The sequence below is a fragment of the Microtus pennsylvanicus genome, chromosome 15 (genome assembly GCF_037038515.1).
Source record: "Microtus pennsylvanicus isolate mMicPen1 chromosome 15, mMicPen1.hap1, whole genome shotgun sequence".
In the NCBI taxonomy this organism is placed as follows: Eukaryota; Metazoa; Chordata; class Mammalia; order Rodentia; family Cricetidae; genus Microtus; species Microtus pennsylvanicus.
In genome coordinates, this window is record NC_134593.1 from 24,678,228 (window position 1) to 24,701,393 (window position 23,166).

The window sequence follows — 23,166 nt, forward strand, 5'->3', positions numbered from 1 at the left end:
GTGTCCCCACACCTGTGGGGTGGCTCTGGCTGTAGATCCTGCCAGGAGCAGCCTCCCATAGTCTTCCCATTTTTTTTTTTTTTTGAGATTTGTTCTGTAGTCTCACTAACAATTCTGAAAAATTCCTAACATCATGCAATAAATTTGCTCTTTTTTTCTTTGATACAGCATCTCACGTATCTCAGGCTGGCCTCAAATGCTCTCTATAGCTAAGATGATCACGATCTTCAGATGCTCCTGCCCCCCAACTCCTGCATGCTGGGATGACAAGAGTGTGCCACCATGCCAGATTTATGTGACAATGGATATAGAACCTAGAGTTTCATGCCTGCCTCCTAAGAACTCTACAAATTGAGCACTATCCGTAGCCCGGTAAATATACTTTTAGCTTATGTAGGATAGTCAGTGTCTGTTGTTCCATTTATGAACCTAACTGTTCAAGTAACTATGACAAAAAGATAATGTACGGTGGAAGCGGCTACTGAGACATCAAGTTTAAAACTGTGGTATCATTAGTAGCATTAAGAAAGCAGATTCGGGACTACGTAACTACTTTTGTTTTATTTTGATTTAAACAGGGTCTCTGTATGTTTGTGTGTGTTTCAGGCTGGCTCTAGGCAGGGTGTGTGCATGTGTGTTTGTATCAGGCTGACTCTAGCTCTGAATCCTCCTGCCTCTGCCTCTTGAGTACTGGGATCATGAATATGGGCCACCACGATAGAATCTATCTTTTTGAAGGAAAACTGAAGAACAGGGTAAGGTAGTTTGTCATTGGCCTATCAATTCATTGTCCTCTCTGATCTTTGAAATGAGCATCAATTTTACCAAGAGCTGAAAGAATCCCCCTTAAAAATTCATAAAAGGAAAAAAAAAGAGAGAAAGAGAGAAAATAAAACAGACATTAAGAAAAAGTACATATGAATTAACTGTTTATAAGAACAAACAAAAATACATTGAAAACATAAAGAACTCTAACAACTCATAGAATGGCGATGGAACTATAAGATGAACAAATACCTGAGCAGACATTTCACCCAAAATATGTGTAAATCTTTGAAAAGATGCCCATCATCAGCTAGCCAAAAAACAAATTAACATCAGTCTCATGAGAATGGCCACAAATAAAATGGGAGATGATTACAAATGCCAGCAAGGGTGTTGGAGAACTGCATCTCTACATTATAAACAGACAAGTTCTAACAAGGATGCAGGAAAATCTGCAACCCATACACAAACACAAGTGACAACACAGACAGAGAAACTGTAGCCCAGTTCACCACTAATAAGAGAAAATAAAACAAAGCTGGATATGGTAGTGTGCACCTTTAATTCCAGGACTTGGAGGCAGATGCAGGTATTGGATATCTGTGTGTTGGAGGTCAGTCTTGTCTACATAGTGAGTTCCAAGACAGTCAGAGCTACATATTGAGACCCTGATTTAAAAAAAAAAAACTAACTAAAAATAAAATGTGGTGAGCTCACAAGTATTATACAGTATCCAGATGTACAGCTGACAGATCTACTGGACAATCCACGGGAAGTGTATCCGTACACATCCACTTGGACTAACCCATTTTTGCAGAGTTACGGGCCCATCTGTTCTTTGGATAGTCACTGTCAATTCTGTAAAAATCTTGTGAAATCATGACATTTCTCCCTTCTATAGTACCCAGCAGTGTATAAACCTGACTTTTCCTGCAAGGCAATGGGATACCTCCTCACACACCATGAAACTATTGTGTGAAAAGAATTCACTCAGTCAAGTCCTTGTTCTCATAGCCAAAATCTACATAAAAATAGTTCCCCACAAACTTTCTTTTTATTTATTTATTTATTTATTAAAGATTTCTCCCATTTCCCTCCCCCCCCATCAAGTCCCCCTCCCTCATCAGCTCGAAGAGCAATCAGGGTTCCCTGACTTGTGGGAAGTCCAAGGACCACCCACCTCCATCCAGGTCTAGTAAGGTAAGCATCCAAACTGCCTAGGCTCCCCCAAAGCCAGTACGTGCAGTAGGATCAAAAACCCATTGCCATTATTCTTGTTTCTTATTGACAGTGCTTCCTGATAAGAAAGGAGCCTCAGACAGGAGGCAGTATGTCTGCTCTAACAGCAGACTCAGGAAGCTGTAATCTACTGGCCCTTTGCTCTAAACAAACTACCAATATTCTGTACTACCCTTCACCTTGGTTTCAATTAACACGAGATCATAGCCCAGGAAATTAACTGTTTAGACAAGAAAAATGCCAAGATTCAGAGAGAAAAATTCTCACCTGGGCACCCTGCTGGAGTCAAAAGCAAGGTCCAAGAAGAGATTCCTTTTAACTCAACCAGCTAGATGCTAATGCAAATCAAGACTGCAGGTTAGTATAGCTACCAAAGCTGTGTTCCCCGCCTCTGGGGAGCTTCACAGACATACCCCCTCTGAGACATAAGGTGCCTCCTTGTCAGATCCACTGGTTTTTTGTTTCGTGTGAGTCTGTGAAAATGCATGTCTGGTACTATTGTTACCGCCTATGGGATTATTAGTTTGTCTGTGTGCCTATATAAACCCCTTATGCTTTGCCCTTACCCTTATGCACTGCCTTATGCTTCTTGTTCTTCTCCCTTCTTTTATCTTCCCCAAAGGAATAAAGAAACATGCAGGGGAAACACACCTGAGTTAGTTCGTTCTACCCCTCAGATCCCTTTTCCAAGCCAGTTTCTACTAGTAGACGTCCTGTTCTGAACCCTGAGGGAGTGCTGAGCCTGGTACTCAGTAGCTCCCAATAATAAAATAAAACAGTTTGGTAGTTTCTTAAAAAGCTAAACATAAATTTAACATTAGAACTAAAACTACCACTTTTAGGTATCCATCCAAGAGAAATGAAAACATGAAGACGATGGTGGACAAATTTCACATAAACATTATTCTAATGTCTTCAAACTACCAGGTACTGAATGAACTCACATCTATAAACAATGCAATATTATTGGGCAATAAAAAGGAAAGGAATAGTAATATACACTACAACATGGATGAACTTCAACAATTTATGTTAGTCAAAGTAGTAGGTCACAAAAGGGCACAAGCTATCCATTGCTGGTTCTGCATTTACTGTATTAAGAACTAGGACTGTAGTTTAGTGGTAGAGTATGTGTTTATACGTACAAGATTTGGGTTCAATATCCAGCATGAAGGGAGGGGGGAGGGAGAAGAAAGAAGGGAAAAGGAGAGGTGGAGGGAGAAGAGAGAGAAAATATGCAAATACAAATCAGAAGTGGTAATACACATCTGTAATTCCAACAATCAGTTGATCTGGAAGGATTGGGAGCTCGAGGGCAGCATGGACTATATATAGTCAAATACTGTCCTAAAAAAATAGACGAAAAGAAAAATACTTTGGTAAAAGGCAGAAAACTAGCTAGTGGTATTCAATATACAAAGGTCTAAATGAAGGTAATACAAAAAAATTTAGAAGTTTGACTGGGCTTAAAACAGACTTGTCATATAGGATACAAGGCCAGTTAGTAGCACCCTCTGAAGCACAGTTAAATATACTTCAAGACAAGAGTCTCTTCTTAGCACTGGATTCCATCCCAAGCACCAGGAAAAGAAGTAACTAAATAAATAAACCCTCACAAAAGCAACTAGTGTGAGACCAAAACAGGACGATATCCTTTGTAGGTTAAGGGCTCTGTTTGCAGTTAGGACAATTAAGAGTAAGTTCCTGTTTGTCCTGTGTTAAGTCCTTGCAAGTTAAGGTTTCTATTTGTAATTAAGAAGAAGTTCCTGTTTCTTAGGTCTCATGTAAACTGCAAAACATGTTTTCCAGTCTGCACTAAATGTGTGACCTCATTCACATGATGTATATCCTCACCGTTGTTCCTTCCTGGACAACAGCCAATCCCCCCCCCATAACACTTTATCGTTCCCACAAAAGGGACCTCAAGAAGCCAGCAGGGGCTGCTCTCTAAAATTCCGACTTAGGGGAGGGGCAGTCAGACTGGCCAGTCCCAGGTGCACCCCCAAATACAGCTTGCTTTAATTGGATAATCGTGGATTTAGTCTTTCTCCTTGCAATTTTCAGAAAATAAGTAATTTAATAACTTCTAAGGCAGACAAAGTTTCCAGCTACCTTGAATAATCAAAGATTCTCTAACATTCCTATCACCACAAGTAAAGATCATTATTCTTTTTTAAAGAGATAACTGGTGACTTCACTGTCCTTTTCCCTCCCTGACACCCTCATGAATCCTATCAATCTGGGGCAAAGCAATTCACTTGCAATTTAAAATTACTGTCTGCTTATAGAGGGAGGGCTTTATTTGTTTGGGGGGGGCTTGATCATTAGATAAGAAAAGACTTATCGGTGAACTTTGAGAATAATTTACAACAGTTTGGTTCCTTATTTTTCACTTATGAGCTCCTGGCTAACCTCCATTCAATAACCATGCTATCTAGGTACTCCTCCTAAAACAGTTGACAAGGGAGGCTAAGTGTGGAGCTAATCAAGTTGACCAGATCAGGAATCTGCTGAAGTGCTACTCACTGGGTACACCCATGAGGGGCTTTCTTGATCAGACTGTCTGAAGCAAGAGGACCCACCCAGATCAAAAGACACAGAGGAGGGAAGCTTTTGCTATTTGCTTTCACTCTTGCTGGCAAGCTCATCCATCCTGTCGCTGCTACATTCCTTCAACGATATTAGAACCAACTTCTTCAGGCCTCCGACACAGAATGAAGACCAGCAGCTCCCCAGGAATCCCCCAAGCCTCTGGCACAACACTGGTATCGCTGAGGCATCTAGCCTCACGGGCTGAGCAGCAAGTGGCTTCTCAGTCTCTCCAGCGTGACAGTCCCTGTTGGACTACCTGGACTGGCCTATGCTATATAAGCCATTCTAACAATTCTCTTGAATACACATATTCATTCTTGTTAAGTTGGGAGCATAGACCCCAGGCCCTCGCATCCATCCTAGCACCCAGGCCTGAGAGCTGTATTGGTCTGAACTCCAAATCCCAGCATGCCAGGTCTTGATCCCTCCCACAGGGTATTTATGCGAGCTCCCAAAGAAGAAACATGTGGTGTGCCGTGCTGCCACGGGGGGTGGGGGGAGGCGCCTCCGTGGTTAGCAGCCTCCTGGTTTCCCCTCCGGGCCACCCAAGAGCACAGAAATTCCATTAAATCTGGATATTTTTTAATTTGGCTTGTTGTGATTTGGCTTGATTGGGATTTTTGCATCGGCAGAGAGCTCGAGTTAGAAAAAAATTTCTAACAATAATTTCTAACAATTCTATCAGTTGTTCCTTTGAAAAACTCTGACCTATACAAAACAAGCACCTCGCATACTCCCCTGTGCCAAAGGTAGGCTGATCTTCTTACTCTGCATATCCCAGCTGGCCCTGCAGTGGGAGGATGTAATTATACATTATCGAAGCTGGCAAAATACAAGTTTGAGCAATTGTTTATTTACTCAAAAGTAAATTACAAAAAAAAGTTAAATGTTTTCATACAATTTAAGATGGTTTACTGAAAACAAGAAAAGTAGATGTGAGACCTACTGTAAGAGACTTAGGAGAAGTTAAGACATTAAAATATGACTCATAGATTGTGTCTTTAAGATCTCCCTTCAGTTTAGGGCTGGAGAGATGGTTCCAGGGTCAAGAGCACTGGCAGCTCTTACATAAGACCCAGGTTCAGTTCTAGCACCCATATGGCAGATAATAGCTGTCCAACTGTCTGTAACTACAGTTCTAGGAGATCTGATACCCTTTTCAGCTTCGAGCTAACTTCTAGATGCATGCACTAGGTACACAGACATACACAGAGGCATACACATAAACATCAAACTTGACATCATAAATACATGGTGTGTACAAGACAATCTGATATATAGAGCCAATCTATGCATATCAGCAATATCAGACTGGGGCCCAAGATCAAGTGTTTGGACCCCAATACCACTGTTAGTTCGGATGAAAGAATTCTCTTTTGGGATGGGGAGACACTGCGACTGTTTGCCCACTGGGTGATCAGACCACCTTTACTCCAGTAGTGATAATCAAAATGACACAAGAGCACTGTATAGTTACTCCAGTTTGATGTGGGATTCCACTCTGTATGCTGTGAATATGTTTTATTACTATTGGTTAATAAAGATGATGCTTAGGCCTATGGCAGGGCAGAATAGAGCTGGGGGGATAACTAAACTGAATGCAGACATATCAAGAGAGTAGGCGGAGTCAGGGAGACAACACATAGCTGCTGAAGGAGCAGGAACCTTACTGGTAGGCCACAGCCTCACAGTGATACACAGATGAATAGAAATGGGTTAATTTAAGATGTAAGATTAGTTAATAAAAAGCCTGAGCTAATAGGCCAAATGGTGTTGTAATTAATATAGTTTCTGTGTGATTATTTGGGTCCAGGCAGCCAACAATGAAAGCGCAGTCTCCACTGACATCAGCTGAGAGCCACAGCTCTGCATCAGTTGATGTGAACAAACAGCCATATATTTTGATTAAAGTATTTAGGAAATCACTTTTTAATTTTTTTTGCTATATTAACTGTCTTCATTACCTAACTACTCTTGTTCATATGAAGTCACTGACGCCAACTTTTGTACACTTATCAGGAGGTCAAAACACAATCATTCAACATGTAAACTGCCAAGGAAGATAGCTTTACTTGATTTTCAGTGATTCTCAATTTTTTTCAGGTCTTTTTCTAACATAAAGATAGAGGCACAGTTTTACCAACTAGGTCAGCCCAGGAAGCAAAGGTTGAAGGGACAAAGGGACATAGGAAAGCAGAAAAAACAGTTCCCAGCAGGTGGGAGAAGCACAAGGACAAAAATTACTATCAGTCCTGTCTACTAGGTCTCATTCCCAGGTAAGTTCACTGCATGCTCACAGGAGCATACAAAAGAGGCTAGCACATGTAAATTCTACAAGTTTTAATGTTTACTAGAGAGTGGGTGGTCAAGGTAAATGACTGTTGATTTATTTATGATGCACAAAAATTAAAAAATTTAAAAACCAACTGAAACAAGTCTTTAAGTGAGAAAACATAGTAACCCATCCAGCAGTGGCTAGTCAACTAAGAGTTCATACAAATGAATGAGAGGGTTCAGTCAACAAGAAAATCAAAACCCCAACACTTGGGGTAGGAAGCCAGTTCAGACACGACATGGGAGACGAAACCACTGAAAATGCAACATGCCTTAAAAGTAAACACAAAAGTTATGATGGTAAGTAAGTCCGTAAGCAGGGCTTAGAAGTCCATGGACTAGCATGAGTGTGTCAAGATCCACTGGAAAATGTCTCCTCAGGAAAAAGGGCTTAACTGGGTTTACTAAATAAAATCCCAACTGGTAAGACAAGGATATGAAAACATGTTAACTGAATAACATGGCAAATACAAAGAGGAGAAATGCTGGACAGATGGAAGGAGGGATAACTCATCTGGATGTAGTACAGAAAACATCTCTAGGGAAAAGAAAGTAAGATACTATTCAAGGGGGAAAGGAGATATTAGAAGCTTTAAAACGAACAGGGGTCAAAACTGTCAAACAGTACAAGGTGACCTTAGATAGAATCCACACTAAGCATGACTATTACTCGTCCGATGAAAATCATTTTAAGGGTGCATTTTATGCACTATGGGATAGAGCAGGGAAAAGGTAAGAAGGCTCGTTTTATGCTGCAATGATCTCATTGGGTATTTATGAGAAATGTAATTAAGTACTACACATAAAGAATATTGAGACAAGGATAAACACACGATAAAAACATATTAGCTAGAAAGGATATGGCTTGTTCCCCAGACGAATCCTAAGGGTTAAGGAGAACATGCAGATCCTACAAACAAACCACTAGTGTTGTTTGTGGCAACCACTATCATAAGCACATTATAAATGTTTTCCTAAGTTCAAGGATTCTATTATGTTGATACTGTTTTAAGTACTTTTACTTGTTTATTTTACATGTGTGTGCATAATCACATGCACACATGTGCCACAGCACACATGCAGAGAGGTTAGAAGACAACTTTCAGACGTTCTCTCCTTTAACCATGTGGGTCCTGGAGATCAAAATCCAGTTGTTGAGCTTGGAAGCAAGCACCTTTACCCACTGAGCCATCTCACTGGCCCCCAACAGATACTGTTATTTGCCCCCAGCTTACCAATGGAGATAAAGAAACACATATTTATACAAAGAGTAAGTTGTAAAGCTCAGAGGGGCATCAGAACAGCCCTGCCCCAGAGTTCATGTTCCTCGGCAGCTCAATGGTCTAGAAATAATCAAGACTCTGAGAATAACTGATAGACCTTAAGGGGGTGGGGCTAAGGAATTAATTTCTGAGAGCAAAATTTCAAGATGCTTGATATTCTAAAGGTTTTATACACACACGTACATGTGTACACACATACACATGCTTAAGAAAAAGAGCTGATGAAGTAGTTAGCCACTGAAGAGTAACTGCCTGGGGCACAATACTGTTAAGGATAATATCTGGAAAACTACCTATGCTCACCCAAAGCCTTCTTCACATCAGAATTTAAGAGCAGAGGCAACTAGAGAAGACAGACACACATTACTTAGAACAAGGCAAGAACATATCAGGAAGAGACATTTTAATGTACTACAGATCTTAGCGATTACCTCAGATCTAAGCATTACACTGTCTGCATTTTCCAAATGTACTATATCAATTAGAATTATTTAGTGTGTTTATGGAGGAGTGTCCTATATCAATTAGAATTATCTAGTACATTTATGCAAGAGGCCCATTCCGGAGCCCATCCCAGATTCTAAAAGTCTGGAGGTAGCACTCAGGAAAATAGCATTTTAATACTCCTTCTGGGTATTTTTTTTTCTGAAAACATACACACACAAAAAACCAAAAACCTGAGGTCTGCTTTCTTTGACATCACTGACTTCTAAAGGTTTTAGCTCCTTTCCTTTGTAATTGGACCGCCTTTCTTCTAGACTCTTAGCCGACTAGGCTTGATTTCTGTTTGTGTCTAAAATTCTTGGGCTGATCTGTAATAATCTAAACTTGGTTTTAGAGTTTTCAGCGTTGAAATTCATATTAACAACAATATTGACAGAGGAACTTTAAAAAGCTCTAGTTCCTTTCCTAGGCATTAAGATTCTCTGCTAAATATAAAGCAAGGTTGATGGATACTGTGCTGAACAGACGTGCCAATTCTTCCACTGCTGAATCTCTGCAGCACAAGAGGGTTTATATGGTGAATTTACTAGCTCAAGTCCTGTTTATTGATTTTCAAATAGAAGGCACAAATGTACGAGTTTTGTTTTCACCTACCACAGAAGTTTATCTTTTCCCTTTATTTTTATTTAATACATATAGCTGTTTTGCCTGCATGTATGTCTATGCAACAAATACATGCAGTATGGAAGCTAGAAAAAAAGGCATCAGATTATGAGACTGGAGTTACAGATGGTGAGCCATGTGGGTGCTAGGAATTGAACCTGGGTCCTCTGAATGAGCAGCCAGTGCTCACTTTTAAATATTTTATTTTATGTGTATGAATGCTTTGCCTGATGTATGTCTGCACGACATGTGTGCAGTGCCTGAGACGGCAGAAGAACGCATCAGATCCGCTGGGACTAGAATAATAAACAGTTGGGAACTCCCATATAGTTGCTGGGAATAGAACCCATGTCCTCTGGAAGAAGACGTTAGAAGTGTTTTTAACCCCTAAGCTATCTCTCCAGACTCATAAGGGATGTTATAAGGAAATGGTAACCATACTAGAGGGCAAGTGTGAGATAGGCTCTAGTTGCTACAATAGTTAGAAAAATCACCTAACATTCCTTATTCCCTTTGGACTTGATGAGAAATAGCAAAGAGCAAGCTACTTTAATTAAAGCTTACTTCTACAGTGCTATTCTACCATCTTTCTGGCTTGCCCGAGGTGACTAGAATTAAGAAACCAGTGTTAAATTACAGTGTGGGTCTTTTGCCATTTCTTACAAATTGATCCTTGAAGAAAAGAGTAAGGGCAATGAACTCATTTCTGTATCACTGAGTAACTCCGCACACACTCCCAGACTCAGTGTGTTTGAATGCCCTCCCTGTTCAGTCCCTTCAAGGAACCCCATGCACACACGATCCAAGCACTTGCTTGTCTTATAGATGATTCCCTCTTGTGTTCCACTTGCTCTCTTAACTGACGGTACAGGGACAAACATGAAATGCTTGACAGTGCACTCAGATCTCTCTCTTGTCCAGAGAACCAAAAGAAGCATTCTCACCACTAAGAAGCAAGCTTTAGATAAAGAATCAGTTCAACAGCACCATGGTACACCACACCCATCCACAAGTCAGTGTTAATAGGGACAAGGAGACTACAGAACTCAGCAAGGCAGACAGAGCAGATGGGGGAAGCGAGAAACATAAAGCAGGCATGTAAAATATAGCTGAGACAAGAGACCACATATTCCAGAATAGAAGGCAGAGACTATCTTCTAAGATTCCTAACAGTGTTCTTCATTTAAGGGCTAGTTTCCTCTGACCTCTACCCATGCACCCTGGCAAGTGTACATGTAAGTACATGCACGCACAGAAACACACACACACACACAAATAAATAAATGAATAAATACATCTAGTTTCATCAGTCCCAAACAGTTGTATACCTATAACAATTTCTCTTTGAGGATAAATAAGTTCTAATTAAAACATTATTTAGTTTAGAGTACACACCAAGAAAAGGAATTCTGAAACCAGATAAATACAATTAAAAAATGTAGCAGGAAGAAACTGAAACCACAGGTAGCTAAAACGATGAATTTGGCTTACCAGGAAGCTCCACTGATATTTATCTTATTCCTGCCACTGAAACAATTTCAAATGCATTTTTTCCAAAGCAAATTATCAATGCTAACAATTAAAAATACTTCAGATTTCAAAGACAAAATCACATGATCTATCTTGTGTTAATACCACAGAGCTGTGACATTTAAAAATTCTCTATCACACAGCTAAAGATAAGTAGTCCCATAACTAGCCGTTAACTTGATAAACCTTTCTGGTCCCCACACTAAAGGTAATGATATCTAAAGCTCTCCCTCTTTTATTCTCTAGATCTCTCATTTATTTCCCCAGGAATAATTTCAGAAATACGTTCTTTGAAGTTAATTTCCTTCAAAGTCCAAAATAAGACTGCTATGAGCTCCGATTCATCGGTAAGCTTGCACTAACACCAACCAAGACCAATATGATACTGAATATAGGTGTAATTTTGGCCATCTAACATCATTCTGCTTTGGATGTATGTATCAGCTATGTATCAGCTGGGCAGTGGCAAGTATCTCTGGTTCCAGCAGTCAGAAGTCGAAGAAAGAGAATCAAAAAGAATTCAAGTCAATCTGGGCTACAGAACCTGTTTCAAGAGGTAAGAGTGGGAGGGGGTAGGGAGGAATCATCTTAATTTTACCCATTTACAGAAAACCTCACTATCATTGCTAAATTTCACTAGCAATGTTTAACAAGTACTAACATCATAATTTCTTACCTAAGAAAAGCTTATTCATGTTTTGTTGCTGTTTTGGTTTTGTGAGCCAGAGCGTCTTGTAGCCCAAGCTGACCTCAAACTCAAGGAAGATGATCTTGAACTCCTAACCCTCAGGACTGTTGGCATTATGCCCTAGGGTTTGTTCTGTGTTGAGTTGTTGCTTTCAACTTCTTTTTGTTGTTGTTGTTGTTTTGAGACAGTGCATGCACCACCACCTCCCAGTTCAAATTCTTATAACAAGAAAACTTAATTGGGATTTTTCATAAAACGTTCTATCTGTACCAAAAAAATTCTGAAATACTAAAGAGGCAAAAGACTGAAATTCCTGATCCAACAATTGGTGCCTATGGTGGTTTAAATGAAAATGTCCCCCTTGGGCTTGTGTATTTGAAAGGTATTACCAGTTAGTGGTGCTGTTGGGGAGATCTGGGAGGTGTGTCCTTGCTGGAAGAAGTATGCCACTAGAGGTGGGCTTTGAGAGTTTAAACAGTCCAGTCATTCAGTCATTTCTAGTTTGCTCTCTCTGCTTTGTGCGTATAGGAAAGGATGTGAGCTCTCAGCACTGCACCATACAGCTGCCATCCTGCAGGCATGCCTCCCCACCATGATGGACTCTTCCCTCTGGAACCATAAACCAAAATAATCCTCCTGCGAGTTGTCTTGGCCATGGTGTCTTATCACAACAACAGAAAAGCAGCTCACCCAGAGCCTTTCTGTGCAGTTATACCACAGAACAACAGTCCCTACCAAAGAGGACGAGGAGTCCCCACAGGTGGTGATGGATTATTTCTGTGCCTAAGTTCTGGTGGGAGTTACAAGAACTAAACATGGTAAAATAGAACGATACACATACGTTGTACCAATATCAGTCTCTAGGTTTGGGGTTTTCTGTTTTGTTCTGTTTGCTCTCGGGATTTGTTAATGTCGGGGCCTTCCTTGCACAAGCTAGGCAAGCACCGCACCACTAGGTTATGTCCCCTCCTTTCTGCACCATACTCAAGTTGTGTGACATAACTGACAGGGGAAGCCAGATGAAGGGGACAGCACCCGCTTCTAGGTCTGCAGCACTTTGTGAATGACACAACATAGTAAAAGCACTCTAAGGGCTCTAGTGAAGCAATCCCACCAAATGGGTTCTCTTTTCATCCCCATTCTACAGATGAGGAAACTGAGATAGAGACATTTAAAACACTTGCTCGAGGTTACACAGTGGTGAGAACTGGTTTTGACACTGGTGGAATGACTCAAACTGTGGATCTATTTGAAAGGCTGCAGAGCCACTGAAGGATTACAGGAAAAGTATGGCTGACAATCAAATTCACATTTTACTTTGGCAAGATCCCTCAGGTACCAGTGTAGAATGACTAATGAAAACACGACCGCATGCAACAAGATTAGTTAGGAGACTGATGTAATGAGTCAGAAACAATGAATTAGGAGAACAGCAAGAGAATGAAAGGAAGTATAGGCAGACAGCAAGACCAACTCCATCTCATGATTGCAAGGCTTGACCAGCCAAGCCAAGAGCTTCAGGATTTACCACAGTTACTACTTCTTATCAAAATTACAAGGCAGATGATTCCAGTATTACATCATCCTCATTTAAGCAGAACCCACAAACATTTGCTTTTTCCCTGTATAAAATAAATAAATAAATAAAAGGACTCTTGGGCCAGCAGGTCAAGGGCCACCTGCTAGCAAGCCTGAAGACCTGAGTTCAATCCCCAAGACCTGAGTTCAATCCCCAATACCCCCATAATGGAAGAAGAAAGAGCCAACTCCTGTGAGCTATCTTCTAAATTCCATGTGTGCACCATGGCAGGTGTCTTTATTCACACATAATAGATAAATAAATGCAAAAAGAATGTGACTATATTCATTAAAGTCACTGTTCCTTTGCACCTCCATACTGCCCCTTGGACATGAAATTTAACACACCACATACGGGCCTCTGAACAATAGATGGACCGAACTACCAAGTATACTGCCTTAATTTGCTTTTGTTTGCTATGATAAAGACACATTACTAAAAGCTATCAACAGACGGACAGAACTACCAAGTATACTGCCTTAATTTGCTTTTGTTTCCTGTGATAAAGACACATTACTAAAAGCAATGTGGGTAGGAAAAGGTTTATTTGGCTTACACGTCCACATCACAGGCCATCATTCAGGGAAGCTAAGACAGGAACACAAGAACAGGAAACTGGAGGCAGAAACCAAGTAAAGACCACAAAGGGACCTCATCACTGGCTTGCTCTTCATGGCTTGTTCCTTACACTTTCTTATGCTTTGGAGGGCCACCTGCCCAGGGGTAAAATTGCTTGCACAGCAAACTGGACCCTCCGCTTGACAATGTGTAATCAAGAAAATGCCCCACAGGCAATATGATTGAGGTATTGTCTCAATTGAGGTTCCTCTTCCCATTTAACCTCAACCTGTGTTACAGTGACAAAAACCTAAGACCTATATCTAGTAAATATTTTAATCATAACCAACAACCCAATGAAACTCTTAAATGGCCTCAGAATGAACTAGAATCACTTTATCACTTAAAAAGACTCAGGTGCACCTGTCTTAAGAGTCAAAAAAAAAATTAAAATAGTCCGTCACAGCAGAGCTAAACTATTGCTTTATAAATCACTTAAACTGCAATTTTTATCTTTAGTTCACAAATGCTTTTTAAAATAAGCCTACTATGTGTTCCCTAAATCAGAAGAGTCCATAAACAGTGTTTAACTAAAACCTACACGTTTTACAACAGATAGTCACTGAGAGTCTCTACTCAGCACCTATGGATGGATCCTCAGTCTAAGAGAAGGCCATCTTGGGCACAGCTGTGTCTAGGAATCTGAGCCACACAGATTGTTAGTACTAGCTGGAGAAAAATGTCAGACTGACAGGCTGACATTTGAGAGAACTATAGTGTGGCAGAATCTGCTAAAATGATGGTTTAAAATGATAAGGAAACCTCCAAAGTTTCTATAATGTAGCATGAATGGTGGTTACTCTTTGGTCTCTGCTATTTGTGGGTCAGATTTGTTTTCATGGCTGTAGGTCTGATACACACACAAGCATACTTCATATTTAACTGCATAAATGAATATATGTGATATGAATATGCTATGCTTTTTATTCATAACACTTTTATATAAAATTGTACTAAATTGAAAAGGAAAAAGAAAAACCAGTAGTTGACAGAAAAATCTAGCCAAAGAACAGAATAGTAAGAGTCTGGAAGCCAAAATACCTACATAAAGCAAGAACAAACAAAACCCAGCACGTTTTTACTGGGCACTTTTAATACTGATCTATAATGGTCATCATTTCATAGAGTTGAGAAGTACACCAACTCCTATTTATGAAAAATAACATTCTGTGATAAATTTATACTTTCCAAGAGAAATAACCCAAGCTTAAAGAGCAGAATACAAAAACAAGAGAAAAGCTGCAGTCGATGAACCCCTAGGTAAACCTGCTGTTGATAGAAAAAGGTAGCCAACTGAACTTTGAAACCAGAGACAGAACTAATATGACACATAGGAAGACTCGAAAAGAACAAATTAATATACAATGACATACAATGACGCAAGCAAGAATACCCACCAACACTTAGTAGAAAATTGCCAGGACAGAAGAATGAGGTCTTTGTTACAATGTGTGTTATAACTACAAAAATAGAGATATTAAGTTTCTACTTGGGCTAGAAGATGAAATGCATCCAGCAGTGCAAATAAAGCCTCTGGAAAGGCATTCAACACATTGCTTCGGGTTCCTTTCCTTAATGCGCTTTCCTGACTGAGCAGTGTTCCCTATATGCAGCAGTTTGGTTAAAAACAGCTTGCATTTTCAACTTCCCGTAATAAAGGCCACATTTTTTAGAAATGATTAGATTAAAATAAATACGTCTTTACAGTTACAGGATGAAATTTTAAGCTGGACAGGCACCAATGCCCTGGTTCTCTACTCTTTTTCGCAAACCATATGACTTCCACATGCTGAGAATGTTTTATGCTTTAGCCTGCAGTAAAGGCTTTACATCATTTTAATGCCCCAGTGCTCAAAATGCAACAGAATCAGCCCAATGAATGCAAGGACTATTTCCTGGTGTACATGGAGTTGTTTTTTTTTCTTACCATTTTCTGACTACTAGTCAGAAAAAGTTTAACAAATGCTTTTCCCATAAATAACTTCACATTTCCGTTGGAGAATATAAACAAAAAGATTTCAGGAAACGGTAGATGAAAAATACTCATTTTTCTAGATTGGAGCATTTCAATTTGACATATCTAAAATGATTATTAAACAATTAAAAATTCCATGACTATTAGAATATATTTCAGAAAAACACAAGTAAGCAACTAATATATTGTTACATGAAATTTTCTTCCAATTTTTGAAAATTAATATTTTAGGTTAAGATAAAGCTTAAAACAAGTAATTCTGAAAATCCGGGTCTTCAACAAACCAAAGGCTCGGCTTGGAACAGCGCATTCTATATCTGAAATTCTATTCAGGTCAATTTAAATACATAATGCTCGATTTCATGCTAACAGTTCCCTTATCTGTGTGAATGATCAACAGCAGAAATTTCAAACCAAAGGCTAACTCCACCAGAAAATCCCAGTGTATTTGTGTGACTTTCAGATGCTATGGAATCTACAAGCCCCTTCCTGATAGGTGAAACATTCAAGAACTGATGCATTTTTGATCAAATATATAAATACATTAAACTCTCAAGTTAAAATAGAAATGATGCCAATTACTCTTGGTTATTTAAAAGTCTGTGCTAGCACAAAATTATCACAGAGAGTGACTGAAGAAGTTGTATTTTGGACTGAGGGAGTACAAAATGCATGATTTTAAATTCTCCTGGTGTAATGTCATTAAATATTCAAGACTGTGAGAAACAAGAGATGTTTCATTCCAACTCTAATTGAAAATTGAAAAATAAAATCAGATTTCTTAAACTTGACTTATAAGCATAATTCAACCAGATCTAGCAAGTTAGTAAGTTTAATGCAAAACACTGAGAGCCTTATGTGATAATTACTTGTGGCATAAATGCAAAAAAGCAACAAATTCGGGTTCTTTGCACTTAATGATGCATTTTATAGTGCAACCACAAAAAGCACGACCCATATTAGCACAAACTAAGCAAAAAAAAGGCACAGGAGGTATTATGTCCATCAGGAAGAGAAACGTTCTGTGCCAAGGAAGGAAGGAAGGAGGGGGGAGAGGAAGGAAGGGAGGGAAAGATAGGAAAGGAGAAGGCAAAGAGTTCCATTATCTGTAGGTCCCCAGAAAAAGGAGCACGTGACTATACCCTATATAACACACGAGGTCTTTTCTTAAAGCTTCAGACAACATAGCAATCACTTTTATCATTCAACTTTACATAGTGTGTATCCGTCCTGCTAAGTGCATTCTCGGCTTCGCTCACTCAATGCTCCCTCACTCTTCCATACCAGTTTCCAAGCAAATGTGAGACAGAGCAGGGTGGGGTAGACGAAAAATCCATGCAGCGCCTTTCAGCGCACCACCAAGCCTCTTCCCCGAAAATAATTTCCAACAGTTTTTTCAACTACGAAAATAAGTAGCCCTGTCTACCTCGGGGCACACTGCAGACACTCGCCTCATTAGTAGACACAGATGCATATGCCATTTAGCACTCCAGACTCCCAACCCCACGTCCCGGAATTTTAAATAACTGGCAAGTCACTGAGCATGAAGATGACAGGCTACCTTTACTTACTGTTTCGGGGTGAAGGTGGGCGGAGGACTCCTTTCAAAGTAGCCCCAATAGTGTAACCAAAACACGGTTCCGGAATAAAATCTTAAGAGACACTTCCTTTCCCACCTTTAACTGCCTACTTGAGGAGGCAAAGATGCATCTCCACAACACATCATCGGTACAGTCCTCCTGCAGGGAGTTTGGGGTGGAGACTGGCCCAGAGGAGGGCACCGAGTGGGAGCTGGCCCCCCAGACACGAACGAGTTGCTGACGACCCCCCCCCCCCCTCCAAAACCCTGCACAAGGTCCGGAGAGTCAAAGTCCAGTCCGGGACTCACGCGAGCTTCCCAAACCCAGGCCGCTTATCTTCGACTCCGGCTATCTAACTAACCATCTACAGACATTCCTTCGAGACGAGCCCAGCACCCAAGTACACGTCACAGTTTAAAACACAGCGAGACACTCCCCAAACAAACCAGCACACCTCGAAGCCACCTCACAGTTTCTCAAAACTCGCAAGCAGGAAGACCCCACCTCCAGAATTCAAACCTTCCGCCGGTCCTGGAGACCGGGGAGAAGTTAGGGAGCCGTCCTCGTCTCTCTACGCCCGCCCCTCACAAACTGCCCCACCCCACAACCCGCGCACCACCGCCCCCTGGGGAGCCCCCCCCCTCCCGCTTGCTCGCTCCCCCCCCCCAAGCCTGGCCACTCCAGAGACCCATCTGTGGCGCCTACTCACTTTCTCTCCCCCAAAACCCCTCCGAAACATTTTTCTCCCCCTTAAAGTAATGCAAGAAGTGAGGAAAGAGACTTAAGGCAGTCTGGTCGCAAACGACCCCACTCACCTCGGAAGCCCAGTTGAGTTCTCTGCACCAGGCTCAGCCCCCTCCCCAGCGTCCCAGAGCAAGGCTGAGGGAGGGAGGAAGAAGGCGGGAGGGGGAGGGGATCTTCACGGCGGGGCGCCCTGCGGGAGGGGCTGAGGAGGGCTCCAGGCCCAAGCAGGAAGAGCAGCGGGGGGAGGGGAGCCCCCTATCTCCCAGTCTCCCCCTGAAAACCTCCCTTGTCTCAATCACATCAGACTGACTGTCTTTGTCTGGCTGACAACCGCCATATTGATAGCAACAGCCCCGCTCCCACCTGCTGCCGCCGGGCATCCCTGGGAGTTGTAGTTTCCGGCTCCCTAGAGAAAAAGCGTAGAGCTCAGGGTCTGAGGCCCCAGGGAACTACAGCTTCCAGCAGGCACTGCGCCCAAACGCCTTCCCACAGGGAGGAGGGGAGCCGGGAACTGGAACCGTGCGGACTACATATCCCAGAACACCATGGATTCCAGACCGGGATGAGGGTCATGATATCATTCTGGGATGGAAAGGAAGGATGAATTGGCGGCGGCGATGAATTTAAGCGGACGGAAGGAGGCGTTTGGCGAGAAAAGAGAGGAAAAGGAAAGACGCCCACAGTTCCCATAATGCCTGCAGTAAAACTGCATTTCCCGTGATGCTCCAGAAAGTGCGTGAGAAGGAAAAACTCCAAGTCCCGCGATGCTCTGGGCGACGGAGCTGGAACCGGAAGACGCTGCCTTGCTTTGAGAAGTGAAGAGACTGGTACTGAACATCCAAAAGTCCGATATGAAACTGGTGAGTTTCCGCTCCTAAGTCAGAGGGCAAAGGTTATGCTGTATCCGTTTGGATTCTGTGGTCTCCACCTTGACTTGTGGCGGAGATAGGTCAGCAGTTAGAAAACTAAAGTGAGATGGACTGTGGCAAGCTGATTTTGCTTTGAGATTTGAATTCCCTCTTGCGTTCACCCCACACTCCCTGCACCTGTCAGGATGCCTTCATTACTGTGTGGTAGGTCCCCTTAGCCAAACATGAGGTTGAAGGTTAATTTCTTCACCCTCGAGCTAAGGATACGGCTCTAAGACTTTGGTTTGGTCACCTTTCTCAGCTTCCACATGCGAGTTGTAACAGTTCATCCTCCTCCTTCCACTTAAAGTGCGCTTGAGTGGACTCCGTACTGATGTTGCAGAGCCAGATTCGATCTGAACAGAGAGCAGGAGCTCATTAAATGTCCTGTTACTCCTAACTGCCTTTCGAATTAAGAGAAAGCCGGTGTTGGAGGGTGCTCGTGAAGGATTTAGCCAGAGCAGCGTTGAAGCGTTCCAGTTTAGGTTTTGAGTGAAATAAACCGTTCTAGACGAAACATGCTTCCTGGAGAAGTCACTGTGTGGCACAGCTCAAAGACTTGGCATATAGGCAGACTTCTCAGCTCTTTGCTTCGAGCCATTTTACTGAGCACACCGTCCTAACAAGTTGTTTTATTCAGGCGCAATGGGATAAGTGATAGAGGAGTAAGGAGAATTGAAAGCAGGTGTAACATGCTTGCTCTCAACCTCTTAATGCCCCCACGTCCTCACTGCCAACTTACGGTAGACCCCTCATAATTGCTACCTGGAGATAAATGGCCCCAATGAAGAGTGAAGCCTGTGTGATAAGTTTTGTTTAAGAAGGAAGCGGTGTGAAAATGCTTATTCCAGAACAACTTTTATGAGGGCAGCAGAGTTTACATCTCTTTGGCTTTACTCATAAAATCCTCTTGCTTGCTTGATATACAAGGTTAAAACGGGAAAGGACCAAATGAAAACTTAGCCTTTTCCTTTCAGAACCAAAAGCTGACACCAAGAAAAGAAAGCATTCTAATTATCACCCCCTCTCTCTTCGATTTCAAGCCACGTGTAAATCCCATAATTAACCCAATGGTTGAAAGATAAGTGATCTCTGATGGAGAGTTGCTGTTCATCCACCAGAGTGGTTTCAAAAATAGTTCCTCAGTCGGCTAAATTTGTGTGCTGTGCCTGCCAAAGGGATTTAATAAACTTCTCACGTTGTTAAGTTTTAACTCTGTGCACTGCTTTAGGAATGTGGAGTTGGCTGTGGTTGTTTGTTTTATATATATTGTAGGGACTGAGCAGAATGCTTGCCTAGGATGCACACTGCATTAGGTTTGATCATCAGCTCAGGGATAATGAGTTATATCATGAAATATGTACATGTTGTTGAACAAATTCTCGTTTTCAGATGAGGCTTTCCAAAGTGCTTTTCCCTCACATAGCTTATGAGGTATAGCCACATCACATCTTATTGATTCTTTTCCCTTAATGAAAATTTCTTGAATTTTTCTTTTTTCTTTTTTTTCTGCTTTCTTTCTGATACTGCTTTCATAGTGACTTCTTTCACTTGGCACTTGGAATTCAATCTGACTTTCTGTCCTGGTTAGTTTTTTGTTTTGTTTTTAGTCTGGGAAGAGGGACCACAATTGAGAAAATGCCTCTATTAAGTCTGTAGAGCATTTTCCTGATTGATGATTGATGTGGATGGGCCCAGCCCCCAGCTGTGGTGTATTCCTGCGCAGCTGTTCCTGAAGCTGATAGAAAGCAAGCTCAACAAGCCACGGGGAGCAAATAGTAAGTAGTGTTCCTCCGTAGCCTCTGTTTCAGTTCCTGCCCCGGGGTCCTGTTTGAATTCCTGTCTTGACTTCCCATCAGGATGGACTGTGATCAGAATGTGTTAGCCAGCTAAACCCTTTCCTTCCTCTTGGAGTCAGAGGTGCTTTTGTTGTCATGTTTTGTTTGTTTGTTGTCTTTTGTCTTGTTTGGAGACAGGGTCTCACTATGTAGTTCTGGCTCTCTTGGCACTCACGACGTAGACCAGACTGACTTCCCAGAGATCTCCCTGTCTCTGCCTCTCAAGTGCTGGGATTAATGGTGTGTACCACTACATTTAGTGTGGTCATGGTGTTTTATCAAAGAAATGGGGAAACAAACTACAATGCCTTCTAAACGGCCTCCCTACATTCAGTCTTAACCTCTTGAGTTTGTTCTCTTAGAAGGGGCATCTCAACATTGTTTTTCAACTGCAGAATCCCATAAGAACCACCTTAGTAGCTGCTTTTGCCCTTCAAATAAACTCATAATCTTTAGCTTGGTTGACTTGACCCTGGAGAATATGCTTATGTCTCTACACGTAGTCTAACGAGCCTTTGCCAGTGATGTCTTTATTCAGATCGCTTAGGTCGTTTTTCAGTTCTTTGAGTTCACCGTTTCCTTTTGTCTCTGGGAATTTAAGTATGTTCAATTATCTACCATATTTTGTCTCTTCTTATTTAATGTCTTCACATATTTCAGGACACTGCTCGAATAACAGTTTTTCAAAGGTTTCTTAAATTCAACAGTCCTGGTACATGTTTTCATGGCACACCTCCTATTTGTTGGGCTTATAGTTATTTCTTTGTGTTTGTCCTTCCTAATGTGGACATTGTATTCCCAGAGACTTAACACATAGTTTGACTTTTAAGACTACATGAGTAATTTCCCAAAGCCTGTCAAGGTCTGGGGAAATGCTGGGAAAAAGTGAAAGGGTGAGTTTGAGATTATAATAAACAATAACCTGAGTAAAAATAATAATTTCTACTGTTTAAAAGGAGTATTTTTATTTTGTGTGGGAGAGTTGTTTTGCCTGTAAGTCTGCACACCAGATGCTTGCAGTCCCCATAGAGGCCAGAAGAGGGCACTGGATCTCCTAGAGCTGGAGCTACATATGGTTGTGAACCATCTATCTCATAGGTTCTGGGAGCTGAACCCAGGTCCTCTGCAAGACTAATAAGTGCTCTTAACCCGTGAGCCACCTCTCTCGCCGTGATTGCTGCCTTGTACAGAGCAGGCCCTGTGTGAACAGGCAGTGTGCCAGAGCAGGCCCTTTGAGAACAGGCGGTACGCTAAGTGTTGGCGCAATACTTTGGTCTAGTTGATAGCATTCCATTTTACAAATTAAAAATGTGAGTTTCTGGGAAACGAAGGAAGAGACTCCAAGTTAAAACAAATTAAAAGTGAAAAAGCAAGGTCTGAATCCATGTCTCCCTGGCTTACAAGTTCGCTGCTTAGTAAGGACAGTCAGATGTACAATGACATCACAATGCTACGTCAACTCTTGGAGGAGTGCAAACCGAGATATGTTACATTTTAATTGGACTTCGTTTCAGTTGCAGTCTTTAAAGTACTGTTGATGTTGAACATAGTACCACACATCTGTAATCCTGTCACTGCAAAGGCAGAGGTAGAGGGATCTCAAGTTCCAGACCAACCTGAGATGGTAAGACACCATCTTACAAACTTGTTCACAAAACAATTAAGGTTTTAAAACCTCCTTTGTAGGCCAGGCAGTGGCGGCACACGCCTTTAATCCCAGCACTCAGAGAGGCAGAGGCAGGTGGATCTCTGAGTTCAAGGCCAGCCTGGTCTACAGAGCTAGTTCCAGGGCAGCCAGGGCTATACAAAGAAACTCTGTCTCAAAACAACAACAAAACCTCATTTGTAATCGAACAGGCCCCATGTCAGTACCAACTGAATGAAGCTAGTATTCTTCTGATTTTTCTTTTTTGAAACTGAAACTGAATCCTATGCTGGCCACACTACCTGGCTGAGCCGACCTTCATCATGCAGTGGTCCTCCTGCGTTCAGCCTTCTGGAGCTGGGATCGACTTCGGCTCAGTTGGCTTTTTATTTGTCTTTCATGTGTTCAAATGGCTTCAATGGTAGGATCTGCAGTTTTCTAACTTTGCACGCCACTTTCTTTTTCTAAATATTTATTTGTATTTATGTATATGGGGGTGTGCCTGCATATCTGTATGTGCACCACATGTATTAAGGAGGCCAGAAAAGGATGTCAGGTCCTCTGGAATTAGAGCTATAGATCCCACCCAGTGCGGGTGCTGGGAACCAAACCCCAGTCCTTTTCAAGAGTACCATGTGCTCTTAACCGCTAAGCCCCCCTTGCACACCCCTTTCTTTTTAAAAAATTGTACGTATGTTCGCTTTTCCCCATACATGCCTGGTGCCGAGCAGGACAGAGGAG

At 41.7% G+C, this 23,166-nt stretch overlaps 2 protein-coding genes across 18 annotated transcripts in view; one reads left to right on the forward strand and one right to left on the reverse strand.

Annotated features, from left to right (window-relative positions):
• Positions 1 to 18,415, reverse strand: part of Hmbox1 (homeobox containing 1) — a 134,746-nt gene extending 116,331 nt beyond the window's left edge. For 13 of the 15 annotated variants that reach the window (XR_012907973.1, XR_012907975.1, XM_075949819.1 and 10 more), the window contains exon 1: positions 18,106 to 18,408. The gene's annotated coding sequence lies outside the window, so the exon portion shown is untranslated. Of the gene's footprint in view, positions 1 to 17,794; positions 17,866 to 18,105 lie in introns of those variants that run through there. The other 2 variants (XR_012907974.1, XM_075949817.1) reach the window with 2 other exon arrangements.
• A 95-nt stretch (positions 18,416 to 18,510) lies between these two features.
• Positions 18,511 to 23,166, forward strand: part of Ints9 (integrator complex subunit 9) — an 80,383-nt gene continuing 75,727 nt past the window's right edge. The window contains exons 1-2 of one of the 3 annotated variants that reach the window (XM_075949434.1): positions 18,594 to 18,894; positions 20,595 to 20,720. Coding sequence is in view for 1 of the 3 variants with exons in the window: in XM_075949431.1 (XP_075805546.1) it covers positions 18,886 to 18,894 (9 nt within the window). In the remaining 2 variants the exon portion in view is untranslated. Of the gene's footprint in view, positions 18,895 to 20,594; positions 20,721 to 20,753; positions 20,823 to 23,166 lie in introns of all 3 variants that reach the window. The other 2 variants (XM_075949433.1, XM_075949431.1) reach the window with 2 other exon arrangements.